Consider the following 20874-nt stretch of genomic DNA (forward strand, 5'->3'; position numbering starts at 1 on the left):
ACCACATACGTCATGAGTTCCGTTTGCCCTTCACAGTTAGGAAGCAACTGCTGAAGGACACACCGCCGAGGTATATCCACAATTAGGTCGGGCTCCATGCGTGTTTCAAGGAATGTCAAATTTCTTTTTCTTTTCAAAACACTCGTTCTTTATTACTGGGACTTTTAATCAAACACGAGATTGCGTCATCTTTGGCAAACTTCCCCTGCACTTTCCAACTGAAGACCATATTTTTCCACCTGAGAATATTTAAAAAGTTTCTAAAATATAGGCGTAATTACGCAATTTGAAAATAAAATACTAATTATTATTCAAAATACCGAAACTGGGATCTCATTTATTTCCATTCAGTCAACAAACCATATCGATCGGTTGTAATTCACCTAATAGGATTCTACACGAACGTCAAATTTTGTGTCAATTTTCAGAGGTCAAAGACCTTTCAATCAAGATTTCGTTTTGTAGATGAAGCCGTACTGTGTCGGAATGCCATCAGGAAGCGTAAAGTTGCTTCATCATCACTGGGAATCAACAGCAATGCAGACTTTGCGAAACTCTAGAGAGTTTTCGGCTAGTGACCTTCAAGACCAGTAGTTTGAACACTTAATCGTTTGGCCGCGAGCGGCTGGTCAGTGGTGTGATTGACCTGCGTTCAGCTGTAACACCCTTTTGGTGCCTAGCTGCCATGTCACCCGAAGGAAGAATGAGGACTGGGATACTGCCAAGTTGCCCAAACCTAGACTGGGGAAATCGAGAGGCAGGGGTCGGGTTCAAACCACGGACCTTCCGGTCAGTAACTTCGCGCTCTAACCACTCGAGTCATCTCGTCACGATTAACCTGCGATTTGACATGATATAGCACCGCTCTTCTGCTTATCAAATAACCCACATCACGTGGTCACGTGTCGCTTGGCTGCTCGAGTGACGACTTCGTGACTGGAAAGTTTACACAATCCGCGGATTATTCCTCGTTCCGAGCACTCCTAGTTTTCGGACATCAATAAAATGCTTTTCACTGTTCAATGTCCTCCATTAGGTCTTTTCTTCCCTACTTTACTATAAAATCAGTTGGTGAGTGATGTATGTTTGACTGTTCTCACACGCTAACTCTTTTCCAGCCTCTCGCTCAGGTGGCATTTGTCACGAAAAACTGGCGAAATGTTGCGTATCATGGACCGTGGTACAAGCAGTGTGTCCAATATCTTGTCCTATTTGGCCTTCAACATCGTGCCGACCATCATCGATATTATCATTGGAGTGGTCTACTTCTTGAGTGCGTTCAATGTCTGGTACGGGCTGATCGTTATAGCCACCATGGGAGTTTATTTAGGTAGGTTTGTTCCAGTCAGTTTGTTTTTGTGAGAGTTTTCTGTGTGGCATCTTTAAATTCTTTCATCAGTAGTGGAGCACCGTTTGTACTTTTAGGAAGAGTGAGGGATGACGCACATCTAGGTATTTATATACTTAACAATATGCCTGTGTTTACATACCCTCTGCATTCACGTCTAAATGGCTCACTCAGCTGTGTGACAGAGGTGGTACGTGGAGGCACTTGCTTGCATGTAAAACGAGATTCGTTTGCCGAATGCATGTGAACATCCTTGAAACCATTCCCAGTTTACTGAGTTTCTTGCAAGTAGCAATTGGTCACTACCGGCATTGGTTTACAGCTTTTCAGTAGATTTTTACGCACCGCTCAACGATTCGGGTCACACGATGCGGCTGACGCGTATCTGTATGAAGAATAGCAATGGTGGTTACGTCAGGAGATTTGGTAATTTTTAATGGAGATTTCGTCCTGTCAGTAAAGTCAATCTGTACAGTTGTTTCATCCTTGTAAAGAATCCTCAGTAGTGCGCATCTCAGAGAGCTCCGAACGCGCGACGTTCAAAATGATTTTTGATTCGCCTGTATCATCGGTAGTCGAAGAGTTTTCACTCACCTTATGAGTAGTGTGTCACATCTACACAAGTTCTGTAGCGTTTGATCAAGCTCCAAAAGCAACGGGCGCCGACTTAACCGCTCAATGCCCACAGCTTGTGAATTTCGAAATGTCAGTATGTGCGCGTTTCAGACCCTTCTAATAGGTTTTTAGGGAACTCTCTGTACCACCCTGGTATAATTTTTCATGATTGATAGACTATATATCCCCCTTTACGCGACGAGTTCGCTTTTAAGAAAGGAAATAAGCCCTTTGTCTAACGACAATACAACAAATCGTTGACGTCGATTTAATTTTCCACTATATATACACTTTAAAAATGCTAATTTGAACATTTTTCGCTTGCTTGCGTTCCGGTCAGCGTCGACTATGGCTGTGACGGAATGGCGTGCCAAATATCGTCGGGATATGAACGAGAAGGATAATCACAAGAGCACAAAGGCTGTTGACGCACTACTGAACTTTGAAACTGTGAGATATTTTCCTGAATGAATGTTTTTCCCGTTCGAGCTACTGAATAGCGCCCATTTGTGTTGTGTTTATCGCGTCCCTTGGTTGAACGGATGGCTAGTCATGCTTCGTTAACTGTGTTTGCTGTATCAAGTGCAGCGCATGCCAGAGCGTCCACCAAGGACTTTGAACTAATGGAGGTAATCCAAAAGTAGTCAGACGATGATCTGGAAGGGTGGCACGTTGTCACTTTGGTACTTTTGATTGAGGACCACGGGACGGTACACGGTAAGGTCTAGAGTCCCTGACAAACTTGTCCCATCCCGTGCGGTATTCGCTTTCCCGCTGGTAGTTTTCTTCTCGTCCAACTGACTTTTACGACCAGCTAGCTGTTCTACACTCGATTTCTGCAAACCGTGCTTTGTAATTCACGGCTTTCCTCTCATCGATTCACACTTTCTACGAATGGATCCGTGCCAGCCGAAGCCGCTGCATTTTTGTACGCGCTTTTCAGCGGAAAGTGTGTCGGTATCCCACAGCCTTTGTTTTCTTGCTGTACTACTCAACGGATAAAAGGTATCCAGTGTTCTAAACTCCTAATGTGCTCGTCTATAGCGCCGTCTTTTGTCTGTCCTAACGATATTGTGCTTGCACGACAGTCTTGGCCATGGAGCTTTGCGTGTTGAAGAGTCAATCGTCTGCAATGTCCGGATTTGTATGCCGTCTTCGAAATTACGAAATGATTTTGCGTAGGTTGTAATCTGATACACAACTTTGCTTTACTCTGGCACCGATTCCGAACTCGACAGAGATGGTTTCATACATGCTTTTTCGGAACGGAGGGCTTTGAAAATGCCAGCAGACATGTCGCTCCTCAATAGTTTTCACGCCTGCGTAAATAGCCGTTCTCCAAGTCTGTTGTTCGAGCTCCACCGTCCTGCATGGCAACTATTTGGAACTATTTGAGATTTCCATAACCGAGATTGTGTCTTGTCGACAGACCATCATTTCCACTATGAACGGACAGCCTACAGCGCCCAGTCATCTGCTTCAGTTCTCTTGAAACCATTTTGGACATAACTCAGTTTGAGTTTACAGTGTTCCAAACTTGTCCGATAACGGAATATCCGGCGTCCTCGAATTCGCACTTCCCTCTTTATTGAGCAGCACATACGTTTCGGAATGCACGTTTTGGATGTTGGCCAAAGCGGAGAAGCTAGCCTTGCACCCGATCGCATTCAACTCTGGCAAGGTATGCGTTTTAAAAAAACGTCAGTGTCTCGGATTCGGTCCTTCTATTTAAAGTCAGAGTAGTTTGTGAAAGCATGAACTTGAAATCGACTGTGCAGCGTCTTGGTTTTCCCGCCGTACGGTGAAGAAAAACGGTGGTACACCGTACTGTCAGTATCTATGGGGGAAGCGGTGGTTGTGTGTGGCAGCTGCTTTGAGCTGAGTTCTCAATGGCACGACCCATCTACTGATTTGTTTGGCGAAAAAGATGAACTAGAAAAACGGTGGTACACCGTAATGTCAGTATCTATGGGGGAAGCGGTGGTTGTGTGTGGCAGCTGCTTTGAGCTGAGTTCGCAATGGCACGACCCATCTACTAATTTGTTTGGCAAAAAAGATGAACTGAGCTGGAAGAAGAACACATTCTTGCTTCAACCCAATATGGATTTCGAACTGACCTACCCCCGAGCCTTCATTCCAGCATGAAAGACTGGGTGAGGCCCATGAATCTGTCCCGGCGTAACGGTGGATACTACTGAAGGGGCATGCGAGTAGTATTTTTTCCCGTAAGTCCGCTTCGCGTGTATAGAAAAGTGAGATTTATTAAGGAATTTGTGGAGTCGCGTTTGCATGCGTTTGAGCAACAGTCAATGAATATCCAGGAAAGTTCAGGAAGAAGGAGAAGATGGATATCCAGTTTTTGTAAACAAAATGCATATGAGCATTTTGCCTCTCTGTCCAATAGTCTATAGCTGTTCGATTGGCGTTTCTAATAAATAACTCCGCAGCGAAGGCTTTCTTCCTTTCGCTGGTGGCCGAAATTTCACAGAATAAAGGACAATGCTTCCTTTCTGACTATGTCGATATCTTTGTTGGAATCCACAAGATGTTCACAGAGCAGTTAGTTCCGTTCTCACCGTTTCTCTTTTGTTTGGAGTCAACCTCAGGTTGGTGGCTTCGACGTCCACACTAACCTTCAAAAAAGTCTGTTCTTTTTGCAAAATTCCAGCGGGATACGAACCACGGTCTTGCTTGGTATGCACAGGATGCTAATTCCACGGTTTTTCTCTGTCTTCGATTTACTTTCTTTCCCTTCTTACATAACAGTGATCTTTGCAATCCCTCAATCCTTCCATCTGCTTGATTAGGAGTCAGAGAAGTGCGGTCCGCAAGCTGTCCAGTTTGTCTGCTGTTCACTTTTACAACCGTTGATGGCTATCTGTTTTTTTGCTACCTTATGGCAGCCAACCAAGCAGGTTCTCATTGCATGGTCTTGAAGATGAACTATGTGGCTGAAGTCCACATCTCTTCACCCGGGTCTTATCAAACTCATCAATTTTTGTCCCCTTTCTGAAAGAGGTATCGAATCTTTGGTTCTTAGATCCATCTCGGTAAAATTCCTCGTGACAACTGCGATCCATATACTTTTCAGGCACTTCAATTCCATCGTTCACTGATTGCTTTCAGTGGCTGTCTTGAAGGCTTCGTCCCAGTGCCTCCAAATCGCTCTGGGACTACTATGTCTGCAGGATCTTGTTTGGATTCAAGATGAACATTCTTAAATCATTTTCACCAAACAACCTCAGCAACGTTTTTGCTAGATTTCAGTTTTACCCACAACAGTCGCTTAGATGTGTGTTTCGATGCGGACCGATTGACCTTCGGGTATAGCTTCGCATTAAACACTGGCACGATTCCAATGCGGTTATCCGGTTCTCCTACGTCACAGTTAAACCAATTGACACCTAGTCAACGGCGGGACAGTTTTGCAGGTGCGACATGCACTTTGGCGCGTACTCGAAGGTGATCATCATCAGTGTAGCCATATTAACCGATCGAATGTCACTGCCATTTCTTGATAAGCAAGCCACAGTTCTTCGGGTTTGTATCATGCTGAAAAAATGATCGGAAAGCGGTCTATCGGCTACGAGAATTCGTACAGCGAAGTGGATTGGGTAAAGTATTTTCTGCTTCAATAGAAGTGTGGGGACAATATGGCGAACCCCCAGGCGACTAGCCTTCTCCTGTTTAAAAAATATTGGATTCTGTCCGAGGAGAAGTAGAAATGTTTGACTCCAAGAACTTTGCATCTTTAACGGCTGTAAAGGCATTAGCAAGCACGGTTGTAACACTTTCGAGAATCCGGAGTGCATTTCTGGTAAATTAAAGAAAAACAGTGTTATTGGAGGTTGGACGTCCATGTCTCTCCCTCCCTGCGCGCCGATCTTAATTTAGTTATACTAGCTTTTGGGTCAGGCCTCGTACTGAATACCCAGAATAGGCCTTTATTCCCGGATCAGCATTCAAATGGCATCACCTCACCAGTGCATGACGCGTCTCCTACATCTTAGAAGCCGGAACTTGAGGACCCATCTGAATTAGGATGTACGGAGAAGCTACGAGAAATTTTTTACGTCAGTGGAACAACACGGTGGCGTATCACGTGAATCAAGGAATAGTTGACGAGCCTGGCTAGAGTAATTCAAGGATGGTGGCCATCCGATTTGGGCTGTTGAATGCAAGGTTTGCCACATTTACCGACGCCTGTGCCTCAAAAATGCTACACACACAGGAAAGGAACCAATTCCATGGTTAACTGATCAGGTTTATGTCTTCAACAGACTTATCCCGTTTTTCGGTTGATTGCCCTCAATACTCGAGTTGGAAAGGACCCAAAAACCTGAGACCTTGAGGAATCGGATTAACGAGCGACCGCCGTGAAATATTATCGACAAGGTGTGCAGCAAAGGGGACTTAGTCGAACGTGGAACTGACACCGCTTGTCATATAGCCCGTGTCCAATGGCTCCGCACAAATCCTCGCTGGTTTGCCTACTGTGCACAGAAATCCGGTGGATTAATCGTCGATAGGTCTGTTTCGAATGCCAGCTGGCCCATAAACAAGTGTATTTTCTCCTGAAACGAGGACCTACACCGAAAGCCTTGATAAATGAATGCCTTTAGCTGCGTAATCATGTCTGTCCTGCATGGTCAACTCAAACAAGAAATAAACAAATAGAGGGGAACGCTGATATCTTCACAAGGGAAATTACTCACAAGGTTGCTGAAAACTCCTCGACAGCCCACGACCAGTTTTGCCCTTCTTGGGGCTCATCAGGTAGGCGCAGTCCCCGAGTTTTCGTCAACCTTATGTTTTACTCGAACATCGTGGCAACTGAATCATGAGGCCTATGTGCAACACATTTAGTTGTAGAATATCACAAACGAGAGATTCAGTTGAATCTCTCGTGAAAACCAAATTGATTTGCAAATGAGTGTAGTTCTCGAGAAAGTTGATATTTTTCAGTTACCACCCCCTCAAAATTAGTGGAAAAACGTATTTTCATCGACAAGGCCCTTTGTTTGGATGTTGTGAAGTGGAAAAGTAAGCTCTTTTCGGAGCCTGCTTTTGGCACCCACTTCAGTAGATTCATGTGATCAAGTTCGATATCCCATCCGAAAGTCACGGATAGAAACATTTGTTGCACTCTCTGGTCAGTCACGTGCTCCACTTCATGCCAAATGGATGTATTTTTGGAAAACAGTAAGGAATGCAGAACTGAAAGAGCGGAAGAGTAGTAAGCTAAAACCTATGAAAAAAAACGCAGTGGTTTTTAGTATGTTTCTTGGTCAGTGCGGTCTATCCAGTCCGGAACTGAGTATTGTTCATCCTTATTGATGAGGGAAATTTTTCCGTAGATTTTCTACCCTTTTTATGGAGTTTCCACTCACTGAAGCCTGTCCCACGCGGGCCATTGTTAATCGCCCATTTCCAGTAGTGATTGAAATGAATGACGCCACTGATCGGTCTATGAGAAGCCTCACTAATAACCGTTGCACCAAGCACTGGTTAGCATGGGAGGTAGTTGGTGTTAACAACGCAATTCATGCGACAGGAGCTCAGCTGTATCGTGTCACTGGTTTCGAATTTTGCGGAAACAACTGTGCAAGTCCATTCGTGATTGGTGCCTAGGCCTGACATCTCAGTGACCCCTGTCTAGGATTGAGTGGTTGAAAGGATAGCAGCCATCCGTTTCACCAATATTTCTCGCCAATTACTACTGGATGTTTCTTTTTCATTTGTTGGTCAGGACAGTCAGCCTGTTCATCTATGGTTTAATTTTCTTTCGCAGGTGAAATATTTCAATGCCGAAAACTCTGAGCTTTCCAGATTCCGAACTGCCTTCCTTGACTACCAGAAAGCCGAATGGTGGACAAATTTCTCGCTGAACGTGTTGAATACCGTTCAGAACGTCACGGTGACTATCGGACTGCTTGTTGGGACATTGCTTTGTGCACACGATGTGGTTTTGGGCACGCTGACCGTTGGAGACTTTGTGCTGTTCAACACCTATATGTTGCAGTTGTATTCACCATTGAGCATCTTCGGCATGTATTACAGGTTCGTTTTGATTTTGTGAGGAAACGCCATCTGTATTCACCCCTGTCGATACATTCAGTTTACAATGTTAGCATTTGACAGACCTATGCAGCACCTTTTTCTCACGAGGCTGCTTCCTTCATTCCACGCTTTTCATGAACACACGTCCTCCAGAATTATTCCCAAAGAACCTTCAGGTCTTCAAAAATATTCCAGGAGAGACTCTCATGAGGCCAATAACCTTTTCCATTGGTTAGCACACGACAACCAATAAGCCTAGACCACACGCACAGTGGCGGTTGTTGGAATATGCAATATAAGTTGGTTAACACAGCCAAAAAGTGAGAAGTAGCCACACATCGTAGCTAAACGTTTTCGAATTGTCTTTCAAGTTTTTTGATACAATTGTAGAATGCAGCTTCTTTTTACAGGTGCTAGGAGCTAAGCCCATTCTACAGGTTCTCAGTGCTCAGGTATCAGTAGGTGTCTCAGAAAGGTGTAAGCGCACCGGGCATTCAGCTTGGTAGGTGTGGAAAATTACATCATACTTCCTAAAAGCAATCGGAGACACTTCAAGAGACTGGATTTTCTTCCCGAATGTCCAGAGGGTGAAGTATACAGGCTAGAATGCACTTTTCGCGGTTTTTGTTAGTCGAACGCGACAATGGCGTCAGGATGATCTAAGTGAACGAGTAACTGTTTCTCAGAAGGGAAAAAACGGAATTCGTGAGAATCTTGACACCCGCGAATGCAATTTGGATATCCTTTGTGTACTTTTAAGGACAGTTGCCTTGATGTTTTCCTGCTCTGTGTTCTGAACAAGCTGTGTGCACCCCTCTAATATGAACTGGAAGGCGCGATTCTCTGTTTACTAAGTGCCCATTTGCTTCCCGACTGGTTTTGCCAGATTTCCTGGCTTCAATCAATGGACAGCCTAATGCCAGTCACGTGACGCCTGTCAACCGAATTCGGTTCTATCGCTGATTCTAAAAATAGATGGCTATCGGATATGGAAGTGTCTTTTTTACTCTTGTGGTTCGATTGCACCAATCGGACTCTAGGTGCAATGTTTATCAATGGCCAATCAGGTTATACCTCAGTGCTGCTCTTTGCAAACTATATAAGCGCAATCACGGAGACGGGAACTACCCACCCAACAGCCCCTAAAGACGCCCAAAGGTCTGCAATTCAGTTACCAAACTTGGAGAAAAGATTAAAAGCAGCCCCTAAAGACGCCCAAAGGTCTGCAATGCAGTTACCAAGCTTGGAGAAAAGATTAAAGGCCACCTTGTCATTTACCAATGAATGCACCCGAGATACCAATATTCCAACACACTAGCAATCTTGTAGTTGTATTGTCCTGTGGATAAATGACCGAAAACATTTGTTCGTCAACACACTCCCCTGGTAGTCTCTTTCTTAAGATTAGCGTAGTTTCCCTTTTCCTCAATCGATTCTCTTCTGACATCATACCTCTTCCTAAAAAACGTGACTTTTTGTTTCCCTGTCTATTCGGATATTCTATGGATGCTAGGGTACGTTGTTGATGAGACCTTCCTCAACTATCAAGTCTGAAAGAAATCCCATGACGTTGCAAGGTGAAGGTAGAAGCTCCAGTCAGTCCTTCGGGCGTACGAATAGGAGACGTGCGTCACAAACTTCGTCACATGAGATTTCTTCCCCCAATGCTCCATCACCCAAAGCCACAATCGACCTACAACGCACAATGCTTGTGTCCATCTACTAAGTTCATCCCACTAGGGAATACGGACGTCTTCCCGGCATATATAACAGCCTTTACCATTTAAGTCAAGTAGCTTTATACTCGCAGCGTCATGATTCAGTTCAAGGTCTTGTTTTCTGGCGGAACTTCTCACCGTTTTTTGACCCAATGTTCACAAGTTTTTCAGGGATTGAAACCTGCGAACTTAGATGCGCATTAGAAACGCCTGTGGTCAAAATACATCTGCGAGTGAAAAACTTTTATTTAGAGGAAATCCAACAACTGGCGGTTGATAAAACGGTCAAACTGGTGCGGATTTTCCAGGAAAAAGGTTCAAATGATGCGAATGAGTCCACGAGGTCCATTGTCGCTCAGACGGGGAGCATTTGAATCAAGTTTTATTCTCATCTTAGCTCTTCGGTAGTGCATATTCTCGGATGTGCCAGGGTTCGAACCCCGGAAATCCGATGTGTGGGGTCAGTGTGCCACCACCACTCAACTAGCTAACTCTAAACGCTGCTGAACTGTCATCAGCGAACAGACAAATCTCTTCATGCTCGAGGGTGTTCATTAGCCTACCCAATGCGCCGAAATTCAACCCAGTAACACTCTTGGTTGTTTCGACTGTTCGATCCGCCTGCTACGACTTCCCAATCAGCTGTGACATACACATTGGATTACAGCGAGCTCCTACAGCTGATGAAGAATTTTTCGGCAGCGTTCACGATGCTTTTGCGGTGTCCTGGCAAGCTGGTTTATCGTTTAACTCAAGCGGGTGCGTTATTGGATCGCGGTTCGAAGTTCAGTGTAGACCAATAAACACGGTCAAGCGTGAGCATGTTCATCCGTGTCAGTGTGGGATAACAGGACGACTACAGCTGATGAAGAATTTTTCAGCAGCACTCACGATACTTTGGCGACGTCATGATTTCGGTTTATCGGTTAACTCAAGCGGGTGCGTTATCGAAGTTCACTGCGTTCAAAGTTCACTGTAGACCAATAAACATGGTCAAACGTGAACACGTTCATCCGTTTCGGTGTGGGATAACAGGACGCGCGCACTCGTTAAGGTATCTTGTTGTTTACATCGGCGACGGACTTCTAAGAGGAACATTGATTTCCTGGAGATCTTTCACTCTCTGGAAACGGCTCGTAGTAGGCGATCGATTGGGCCTTTATACCACTATTCCTTTGATTTTTGTAAATTTCACATTGTTGCTTCTTGTACATCTTCCAGTTGAACAGGTAAGTTTTCCTGTATGACAATTTGGACAGAACCGAAATCCAGCGCACTCGTTAAGGTATCTTGTTGTTTACATCGGCGACGGACTTCTAAGAGAAACGTTGATTTCCTGGAAATCTTTCAGCCTCTGAAAACAGCTCATAGTACCCAACCGATCGTGCCTTTATACCACTATTCCCTTGATTTTTTAGTTTCACAACGTTGCATCCTGTACATCTTGCAGTTGAACAGGTGAGGTTTCCTGTATGATAATTGGGCCAGAACCGGGCAGACACCTCGAAATCCCGGGAGACCACGAGCGGCATTTGTGCACCTCTGAAGCCATCCACGTGTGCGTCGTTAGCCGCGTCGATGTTTGAAGCACGGACATCTGGCACACGACAAAAAACGTGAGACCCCTAACCCACTAACGTTCACTGGACGCACCTGAGTTATCTGAACAGCCAAGCGGATTCACTCCTGATTGAGGAAAACGACATACAGGAACAAGGATGGGAAATATTCTGCTCAGTAGATAATATGAATTCGCTTTTGGATGATCCAGATTCGACTCCGAATGAAATCGTCCGTTGTTTCGTGGTTTTCTACGCTACCTCAACTCCTGTTGCCGAGGCACTGAGACACAGGTGCCATTTCGTTATCGGTATCCGTTAGACAGACATGTAAGGAAGAATTCTTAGAGGTTGGGTAGCATATGGTTCTGGCTGATTTAGTACTGACACGAGATTTTCTGTTTTGTTACCTAGCAAATGGATGTCACTGGCATACTCGTGGTCGGATGTGTGAGTATCACTCGTGATTTACACACTACTGCGGTCCCTTACAGCATCATTCGACGTCGTAGTTGTATAAGATTTGGACTAAGGGTCGTCTGTCTTTCATGGACTTCTCGTCTTTTGCTAGGACTCTAGGCTTGGTGTCCAACCTACGGGGCTACTTTGTCCCTTTCTCAGTTTATTCAGAGTTCCCATTACCAGCGTTTATTATAGTTTAGCACTATCCTCGAAGATCTCCTTTTTGGCCAAGCAGAATGGTTCGCATTCTTTGGTAATTGATCAGGCTACTAGTGATCTGTTCCGAGAGCTTGGCGATTGACTTTCGAGGAAGCATCAGCAATGCATTTTTGGTTGGTGGGCATCCTCTTGTCTGTTTTATCTGATCACCTACGGATCTGATCCAATGTGAGTTGGTTTAATAGCAGAAAAAGGGTACTTTATCGGACAGTTTACCACACAAACTCTCCGGTTCGTTTTCACCGGTGACTGGAACAACTTAACTGACCGTCGGATTTACGCTCGTGTTTACGTCTCATCGTTGTTTACCACTATTTAAACGAATCCTGTGTTTACACCTGTTGGCCGTGCGTTTGACAGTCACCTTCGTAAACCACCGGAGATGTGCGTGTTTGCGTCTGTCTTCAACAAGCCTGAAATTAATGACCAAACATAACGTGGCGAGTGACGTTCGTGTTCCCCAGTTTCCGAAAGGCAGCCGCCTCTGCTGGGAAGCAGCAAAAGATCCTGGTTCTTATAGAAGAGGGAGTTGATTTTTGTCTGTCAGATGTACGCCATTTCTTGAGACAGGATGTGAGGTCAGACCATGGAGGTTGTCTTTTTTCCGATGGGTAATTTTTGATGCAGCTGCATTCGTCCTGAAATTTGGGCTCTTTTCTTGATTCCGGGTATTCGGACACGCAAATTGTAAGGACTGAATTACTCTTCGATCCTTCCGTTGCACTTCGTTTATCGTCATCTGTCCGACTGTGCAACCTCTGCTTTTCTCTGTTTTCAATATGATTTCCAAACACATTTCCGTGAACCCTACTCTATTTGGACTTTGCTATACGTGATCGATTGATACTCACGTCATACTTTTTCCCACACTCATTGATCAAACCAGATCTGGGTTCTTCTTTGTACCACTTTTCTCCTGATACTTTTTAACCGCGGGAGTCAAATCCCAACCGTCGACCAACCTTCTCACCAGCACCCGCATTCATGTATTGCCTTGATCTATGCACCAGACGACATACTTTTGTCATGTTTTTTCCTCCCCCTCATTCAAATCCACTAGATGCTCATTTTTTCCCGGAATCCCGATTTATTCCTCTGTCTTTGTTGCTAAACTGGGGAGTCTTTACAACACAAACAAGTATCAAATAATCTCCGCGGGACCCATGTTATTAAGATTTCTGGATTGGATTCAACATTTTTCTCTGGGGGGAGGATTGGTGTGGGGTTTTCTGTCCATCGCGCTTTAGTGGTAAGAAAACAGAGTGCTTGCGTTTGCTTTTCGGTTATGAATTCGCCATAGAGACGAAGAAGATGAGCGTATGCTACTAATGTCACCGGAGGTTTTGCTGGGTTGCATTTTCTTTGATCGTGCGCATTTTATCTCATGTTCTGTTCTTTACTTTGTACCCTACCTGGTTTCCAGTGTTTCTACATCATCCCGACTATAGCATTTACAATACACTCACTGTTTTCCTTTTGGTAGGATGCTACAAACCAGTCTTATCGATATGGAGAACATGTTCGATCTGCTGGACGAGCAACCCGAAGTTTTGGACACACCGAATGCCAAGGATCTTTGCGTTATGGGAGGCGAAGTGGAATTCAGAAATGTTTGTTTCCATTATACGGTGGAGTAAGTGCTCCAGGTGTTGGTTACTAGGTGTGGTTTTTTTCATAGTATTGTAGATCAGGGGCCTTCTTCAGTCAGTTACTGTTTGGTTACAACTTGGGTCCATACAATAAACCTATCAATGTGTTATGCTTTTGATGGATGTGAGCAACATTTCGTGACTACGTCATACAGATCAAGCTGTGTAATTATTGTCTCCGGTAGTGTTGTAGATGTGTGGCTCATGAGTGGTGCGGGCCACCATGTACACATATTCTGCGACTCAGCTGCACGTCATGCAAATCAAGCTGTGTAATTATTATCTCCGGTAATGTTGTAGACGTGTGGCTCATGAGTAGTGCGGGCCACTATGTACACATATTCTGCGACTCGGCTGGTCTGGTTAGTCCGCCTGATTTGACGGTCATGGGTAATCGGTGAAGCTCGAGGTAGCTCGGCGGTTAAGACGCGAACGTATCGACCGGAACCATGAAGGTCTTGACTCACAAGGTTACTGAAAGCTCTTCGACAACCCAAGATCGGTTTTGTCCTTCTTGGTTCTAATCAGGTGGGCGCAGTCCCCGATTTTCCCCAAACCTTATGTTCCGTTCGAACTGCCATAAACGAGAGACTCAGCTGAGTTCCAGGCGAGTCTCCAGTCAAAACCGAATTACCAAACTATGTGTAGAAATGTCGTTAGCAAATCATGGATGATTCATAGGCCGATCAAGTGGACCCTACCTCTAAATTCTTTATGAACTCAGCAGTGCTGGTTGGTTTTATATTTTGTGCTTTTTTGTGTCTCACACAAAATGCGAGTAATGCGGGGTTTTTATAAGCTAGCTACCTCCGACTAGCATCAATCTGGACATTTTAAGCTACTCAACGGAACCCTGGATGGCCACGGCAGCGACGGCGTCATTGACGAATCACTGGTGTGACGTTTCTAGTATTTAACTGCTTCACAACCATGTCGATTTAGTTAGGATGTGTTTGTTCATTGAAGGGGATAACAGAGACGGAGCGTGAGAGGAATGGGAACTGAGAGCCATTGACGTCGAATCGAGCCTCCACTTGTTGCAATCACTCCAGTTCAGCACCCGGAGGAACACCGACGTTTGTAGCAACCGCTCTGCGTTACGTGCTCGATCATTCCATCAGGTCTGCCATTCGCCTTTCCGATACGACAATAAGACCACACATGAACGGATGACAAACCATTTTGCATGTCTGACTGTCCGGTATCACTTGTGTTAACATTAGCGAAGCAATCAAGTTCAAGCGTCAAATCAAATGATTGTTTGTTGGCGTTCACAGGTCACAAACTGATTACATTACCACAACTTCAACACTTACATGCACTTCGAATTCCGCGTGATGTCCAAGTTACCAAGTGGGGGAGTCGTTCGACAACTGTACGCAACAAAAAACCGTCCTTTTTGAAGTCGCCTACCCGTAGCTTTGTTGTTCTGCTTCAATTAAATGGCAATTAGTACAGGTCCAATGGGGAAATCTACAAGCCTTTGGGCATTGCTGGTATTCCAATTTCTACCAAACTGTCGAGGATACGGAGACTGGATGACAGTCAGCTTTGAAAACTTTGTTTTTCTCTTTGAAGCACCACGTTTTAGTCATTCTGGGTTAGATTACAAACAAGGTGAGGGTGGAGAGAGTTATCATTCAGACGAAGATAGGATACAGACAACGAATACTGTTGGCATTTTTGCCTAGGTGCAACTGAAGTGATGAATGTGCCTTCTTAAACTGAAGCATGACTTCAGTTGTGGAACAAAAGTGTACCAGTTGAATCAATTCGATGTGGTTTGAACTGTCGCCTAATTCTCATTTTAGATTAGGACTGAGGCAGTGGACCAAACCGGTGTTCTGATTGGACCAGATAGCGAAGGTACTCATTTAAACATCCCGACCGGACAAAACTACTAACAAATTAAATGAGGCGTATTAGTTAAACGTCGTCACGTTTGGTGGTCTGCAATGCATTCATAGTCCGTTAGCAATACAAAGTGTGACATGGTATTTTTACTAATTAATTATTTTCTAAGACTCGATATTCTCCGATGCTGCCAACGCACGTCTAAGTTGATATTATTTCGACCACAAGAAGTTTCCGGTTCAGTAGTAGCGCTCATCTGTCGCATGGGCTAGTATCTCTCGTTTTTGTTAACTCCATTCCATAGGTAAAGACTTATTTATTACGTGGAATGCATTCGTTCCTCCGTCGTCCATTGATGTACAGGACTTACTTGTGGTCCGCTGTTGACTGGAGCGCGGACCAGTCACAAAGTGGTAGGTAAGAAGTTCTCCGGAATGAGCAGCTGCGACATTCAACGTGTTTACCGCTTGACTCAGCTCGTGTACAGACGGCATTATTCGAGGATGTTGTTGGCATTGGACTGGCAGGGTTGGAAGGGGTCTGCGGTCCAAAGCCAACTCAACTGGCTTTTTTATTGCGTCTGATAGCATCTGAGCCGTTGCGCCACTATCAAGTTACAAACTGAATGGATGTGACAGCCGGGCGACTAGTATTCATTATTATACACATTTAGTAACAGGCACCGGTCCAGAGCAGTGAAGCAGGAAGAGCGGTGGACTTCGTCGGGTGGGTCACTGGTGCAGCAAGGAAAATGTGTGTTTTGGTGGAGTAATGGTCCGCAAACAAAATTCCCACACCACAAAGATCTGTTCGAAGGCAAGATCTATCAATGTCACAAGGGTCTATAAGTGACAGTACAGTATCTCCATTTTGGTAGTTCTGCAATAAGCAACAGCCAGCGACTTTCTTGTTGCTCATCAGATAGACAAAATCCCAGAGTTTTAATCAATCTTTTGTTCTACTAGAACCGTGCCGTTGTACGCGAGAGATTTTGACTAGATCCAGTTGAGTATCCCATCAAAGCCAAATTTGTGTGAACGTGACAGTGTGTCAGAATGATGAAGCTGTTTAGAAGGAGGTCCATAAGATCAACTTCCACACGTCCATCGCCTTTGGGAATGAGAAATTCTTTTAGCGTTAGGGATCAAGTCCAGACTATTGCTCAGTTGCAAGGAGGTCATCTCGAACGGATACATATTCAGTGGGGGGATAACTACTATTGAAGTGACGCGTTCCAAATGTGGTGTCGATGAAGCGGCGGTTGCGAGTAATATACGTAGTGCTGCTGTGGAACGCTAGGTTTGGAGGAGCTGGAAAACAAAGCTCAACCAAGTCTCGCTTAGCGTGACCAGAACGGACTAAGGTTGCATGTATTACACCGTAATTGGTAGAAAAGGAGGTACGTCGTTCCATTCCGAAGTCCCTCTGCGATCACATTCACACATCGCGCGTAGATAACAGGGTGTGGTCGTCGGTAACTTTTTACGGCTAATTTAGACGTAACAGGGACGGACGAGAACACGAGCCTGGTTAACATGGCAAAATACTATTTTCGCGGACGTTGCGGGTGACATTGTGAAACCCAAGTTACAGGCATCGCTTACCGTTAGAACCGGGGTGTCATTTGCTCTGAGGGACTGATAGTTCAACGGGATGGGATGCGATAACTTTTATTACTAAGAAAGCTAATGGATCGATCATCTGCGAATATTCTGGGGCCAGTTCTACTCATTTCTTTTTCTGGGGAAATTCACAAACAATTTTTTGACTGAACATACTACTTATACGTTTGCTAAATAGTTTCCGACAGTTGATACCCGTATTCGCCGTTTTTGGAGCTTGCCATCAAGCAGACAAAATTCCTGAGTTTCTGTTGGCCTCATGTTCTACCGGAACTGGACCATCGTAAACGAGAGATCCAGCTGAGTTCGGTTGAGTGTCCCATCAAAACTAAATGTATGTTTGCAAATGCGAGCATTTGTTGCCTCACGGTCGAGAGATTCGATCAGGTCGAGGGACCAAGTCCAGTTCGACGGGCCTACTCCGTTGAGTGACATGTTTACTCTGGGATAGATAGAATTTGTGGTAGATGGGTAAAGTTGGGTTTATCAGGAGCGACAGTGTGTGGGTTAGCCAAGTGGGAATGGAATGCCTAACGAATTTCATCAGACACCGAAATGGAAAGCATCTGAGAGTGGTGCTAGCTTTGTGAGGTTAAGCGTACCATGGTGTTTGGGTTTCGAGCTTGGCCAAACATCTGCGGAGTAGTGGTATCTTTTCCATGATTTGGGAACAGAGCCGACTACTACATACCAGGTAGTAGTAAATGTGGAACAGTTTGACTACGCTAGGTTTGGTTACGAAGGAGGGTTTGGTCACGTGAAGGTGGTAGCCGAATAGAGTGAAGGGTTAGTTGGCGTTTGGGTGGCATGAATTTGCAGGTGAGAAAGCATCTTTCTCCGGTCACATCCAGAGAGATGATCCATATTTGCAGTTAGGACAGTCGGATATATCCAGGAATGTGAAGTTGGATGTCAGAGGTACTTCACGATTCGGTTGTAGTGAGGGCAGGGTGTTATCCCGAGTGACATCACGCCGCGGATGAATCATACTCGCAATCCATAACGCATCCATCGATGAAGTATGGGGAGGGGGAGTTGGATCAGGTGATCAAGGGGGAACAAGACAGAAGCAATATAAAGACTAGACGTAACAGGGACGGACGAGAACACGAGCCTGGTTAACATGGCAAAATACTATTTTCGCGGACGTTGCGGGTGACAGTGTGAAACCCAAGTTACAGGTATCGCTTACCGTTAGAATCAGGGTGTCATTTGCTCTGAGGGACTGATAGTTCAACGGGATGGGATGCGATAACTTTTATTACTAAGAAAGCTAATGGATCGATCATCTGCGAATATTCTGGGGCCAGTTCTACTCATTTCTTTTTCTGGGGAAATTCACAAACAATTTTTTGACTGAACATACTACTTATACGTTTGCTAAATAGTTTCCGACAGTTGATACCCGTATTCGCCGTTTTTGGAGCTTGCCATCAAGCAGACAAAATTCCTGAGTTTCTGTTGGCCTCATGTTCTACCGGAACTGGACCATCGTAAACGAGAGATCCAGCTGAGTTCGGTTGAGTGTCCCATCAAAACTAAATGTATGTTTGCAAATGCGAGCATTTGTTGCCTCACGGTCGAGAGATTCGATCAGGTCGAGGGACCAAGTCCAGTTCGACGGGCCTACTCCGTTGAGTGACATGTTTACTCTGGGATAGATAGAATTTGTGGTAGATGGGTAAAGTTGGGTTTATCAGGAGCGACAGTGTGTGGGTTAGCCAAGTGGGAATGGAATGCCTAACGAATTTCATCAGACACCGAAATGGAAAGCATCTGAGAGTGGTGCTAGCTTTGTGAGGTTAAGCGTACCACGGTGTTTGGGTTTCGAGCTTGGCCAAACATCTGCGGAGTAGTGGTATCTTTTCCATGATTTGGGAACAGAGCCGACTACTACATACCAGGTAGTAGTAAATGTGGAACAGTTTGACTACGCTAGGTTTGGTTACGAAGGAGGGTTTGGTCACGTGAAGGTGGTAGCCGAATAGAGTGAAGGGTTAGTTGGCGTTTGGGTGGCATGAATTTGCAGGTGAGAAAGCATCTTTCTCCGGTCACATCCAGAGAGATGATCCATATTTGCAGTTAGGACAGTCGGATATATCCAGGAATGTGAAGTTGGATGTCAGAGGTACTTCACGATTCGGTTGTAGTGAGGGCAGGGTGTTATCCCGAGTGACATCACGCCGCGGATGAATCATACTCGCAATCCATAACGCAACCATCGATGAAGTATGGGGAGGGGGAGTTGGATCGGGTGATTAAGGGGGAACAAGACAGAAGCAAGCATAAAGACTGGAGTAGTGATTGGGAGTGAATGAATTCTTAAACACTGAAAAGAACTTAGTGCTTGCTTTCCGATCGTTCTTAATTCTGAGAATTCGCGACCTTCACATAGAAAATCTTGTGAGTTCGGATCTAAGGTCAAACTGATTTGTAATTTTGGGGCAGAGATAATTTTTGTACATTTGTTTACTTGCCAGGTTTTATGGCTCCATGAGTATGCCTTCACAAGTCACACTTGAAGAACAGGATGACACCTAATTAGGCCGCAGGATGCACACATTTTCCTCAGGTGTTTAACACTGCTCTTTGACACCCTCTGATCCATCCAGATAAAACACTTAAATGTGCTTCGTTTACCCATGAATTTCGGTCATACCGCCGGTTTTCATTCGTAGTTTCCGAACCGTTCAAGGGTCCGATACTGACGTACATTCGATCGAATCAACAACACTGTCAACTGAAAAGCCCCTCTTCACGAGCTACATTCGTTTGCACACCAATTTACTTTTACCAGAAGTCACAGTTAGATATCTCGTTTATGGCATTCTCCAACTGAATGTGTTTCATTTGCTAAGATGTTTGAGTATAATTTCTTGTTTGAGAACAGCACCCATAATGTTTCGGGAAACTGTTCGACAGCCTACGACCAACTTTGTTCTTCTTGGGACTCACGCAGTCCCCAGGTTTCTAGTTGAACACAAATTGTACGAAATTCGTGAACTATGCTCATTTGTACACCAAGTTGGTCTTAATCGAAGACTCAACTGAATCTCTTGTTTGCGCTGGTCTTCAACTGAACGTGTTGAACAAAGACCACCTCGTGTTTCAACTGGTACGATCTCCGAGATACTGCAATACAGTTTCATGAAGGGAACTGCTCATAAGGTTGGTGTTCTGGAGCCATTTTGAAACGACTGGCGGGAAATAGGCCCCATAGAATCACGTTTTGCTCTCATCATACCTTGTCAGCAGTAATTGCGTGGTACTACAGCCGGGCTTGATCTCTGGTCGTCTGACTAGCGAAACGAACATTCGGTCTCCGCTATATCAGTGTACGCTGAAGTAGTGTAAATGATCTCGTCTGATCAATGGCCCTCAACTTCGACACAGTGTTATCTATGTTCAGATAACTGGTGAACTGATGTCGATTGCTGAAACCGTAGACCTTATAGTGTATTATGATCTGTGCCGTGTGAGTGTTCGCATACCACTTGTTTGCCATTCATTACCCATTTTATTTTATTTTCAACTGTTCGAGATCTACGGAACTCGATCTGGCTCAGTGGTTAGGATGCTTACTTACTGACCGGAAGGTTCGGGTTCTCACCCAACTTCCAACATCTCGACTGTTCCCTTCTTGGCTTGAGCGACTTGGTAGTATTTCAGCCCTCATGTTTCACTCGGGTGGCACGATAGCCAGGCACCGAAAAGTTGTTACAGCCGAATAATTCCAGAGATCGGTCACTGTTGCGCAGGTTTTGTCAT

General features: G+C 44.8%; 1 protein-coding gene across 1 annotated transcript in view; it reads left to right on the forward strand.

Annotated features, from left to right (window-relative positions):
- Positions 1 to 1116: 1116 nt before the first annotated feature.
- T265_06068 (hypothetical protein) overlaps positions 1117 to 20874 on the forward strand; it is a gene marked incomplete at both ends in the record, with an annotated part of 56093 nt that continues 36335 nt past the window's right edge. The window contains 4 exons of the mRNA XM_009171246.1: positions 1117 to 1330; positions 2304 to 2413; positions 7755 to 8023; positions 13465 to 13614. Of these exons, the coding sequence (XP_009169510.1) occupies positions 1159 to 1330; positions 2304 to 2413; positions 7755 to 8023; positions 13465 to 13614 (701 nt within the window). The remainder of the gene's footprint in view (positions 1331 to 2303; positions 2414 to 7754; positions 8024 to 13464; positions 13615 to 20874) is intronic.

This window comes from Opisthorchis viverrini (assembly GCF_000715545.1).
Source record: "Opisthorchis viverrini unplaced genomic scaffold opera_v5_134, whole genome shotgun sequence".
Lineage (NCBI taxonomy): Eukaryota > Metazoa > Platyhelminthes > Trematoda > Opisthorchiida > Opisthorchiidae > Opisthorchis > Opisthorchis viverrini.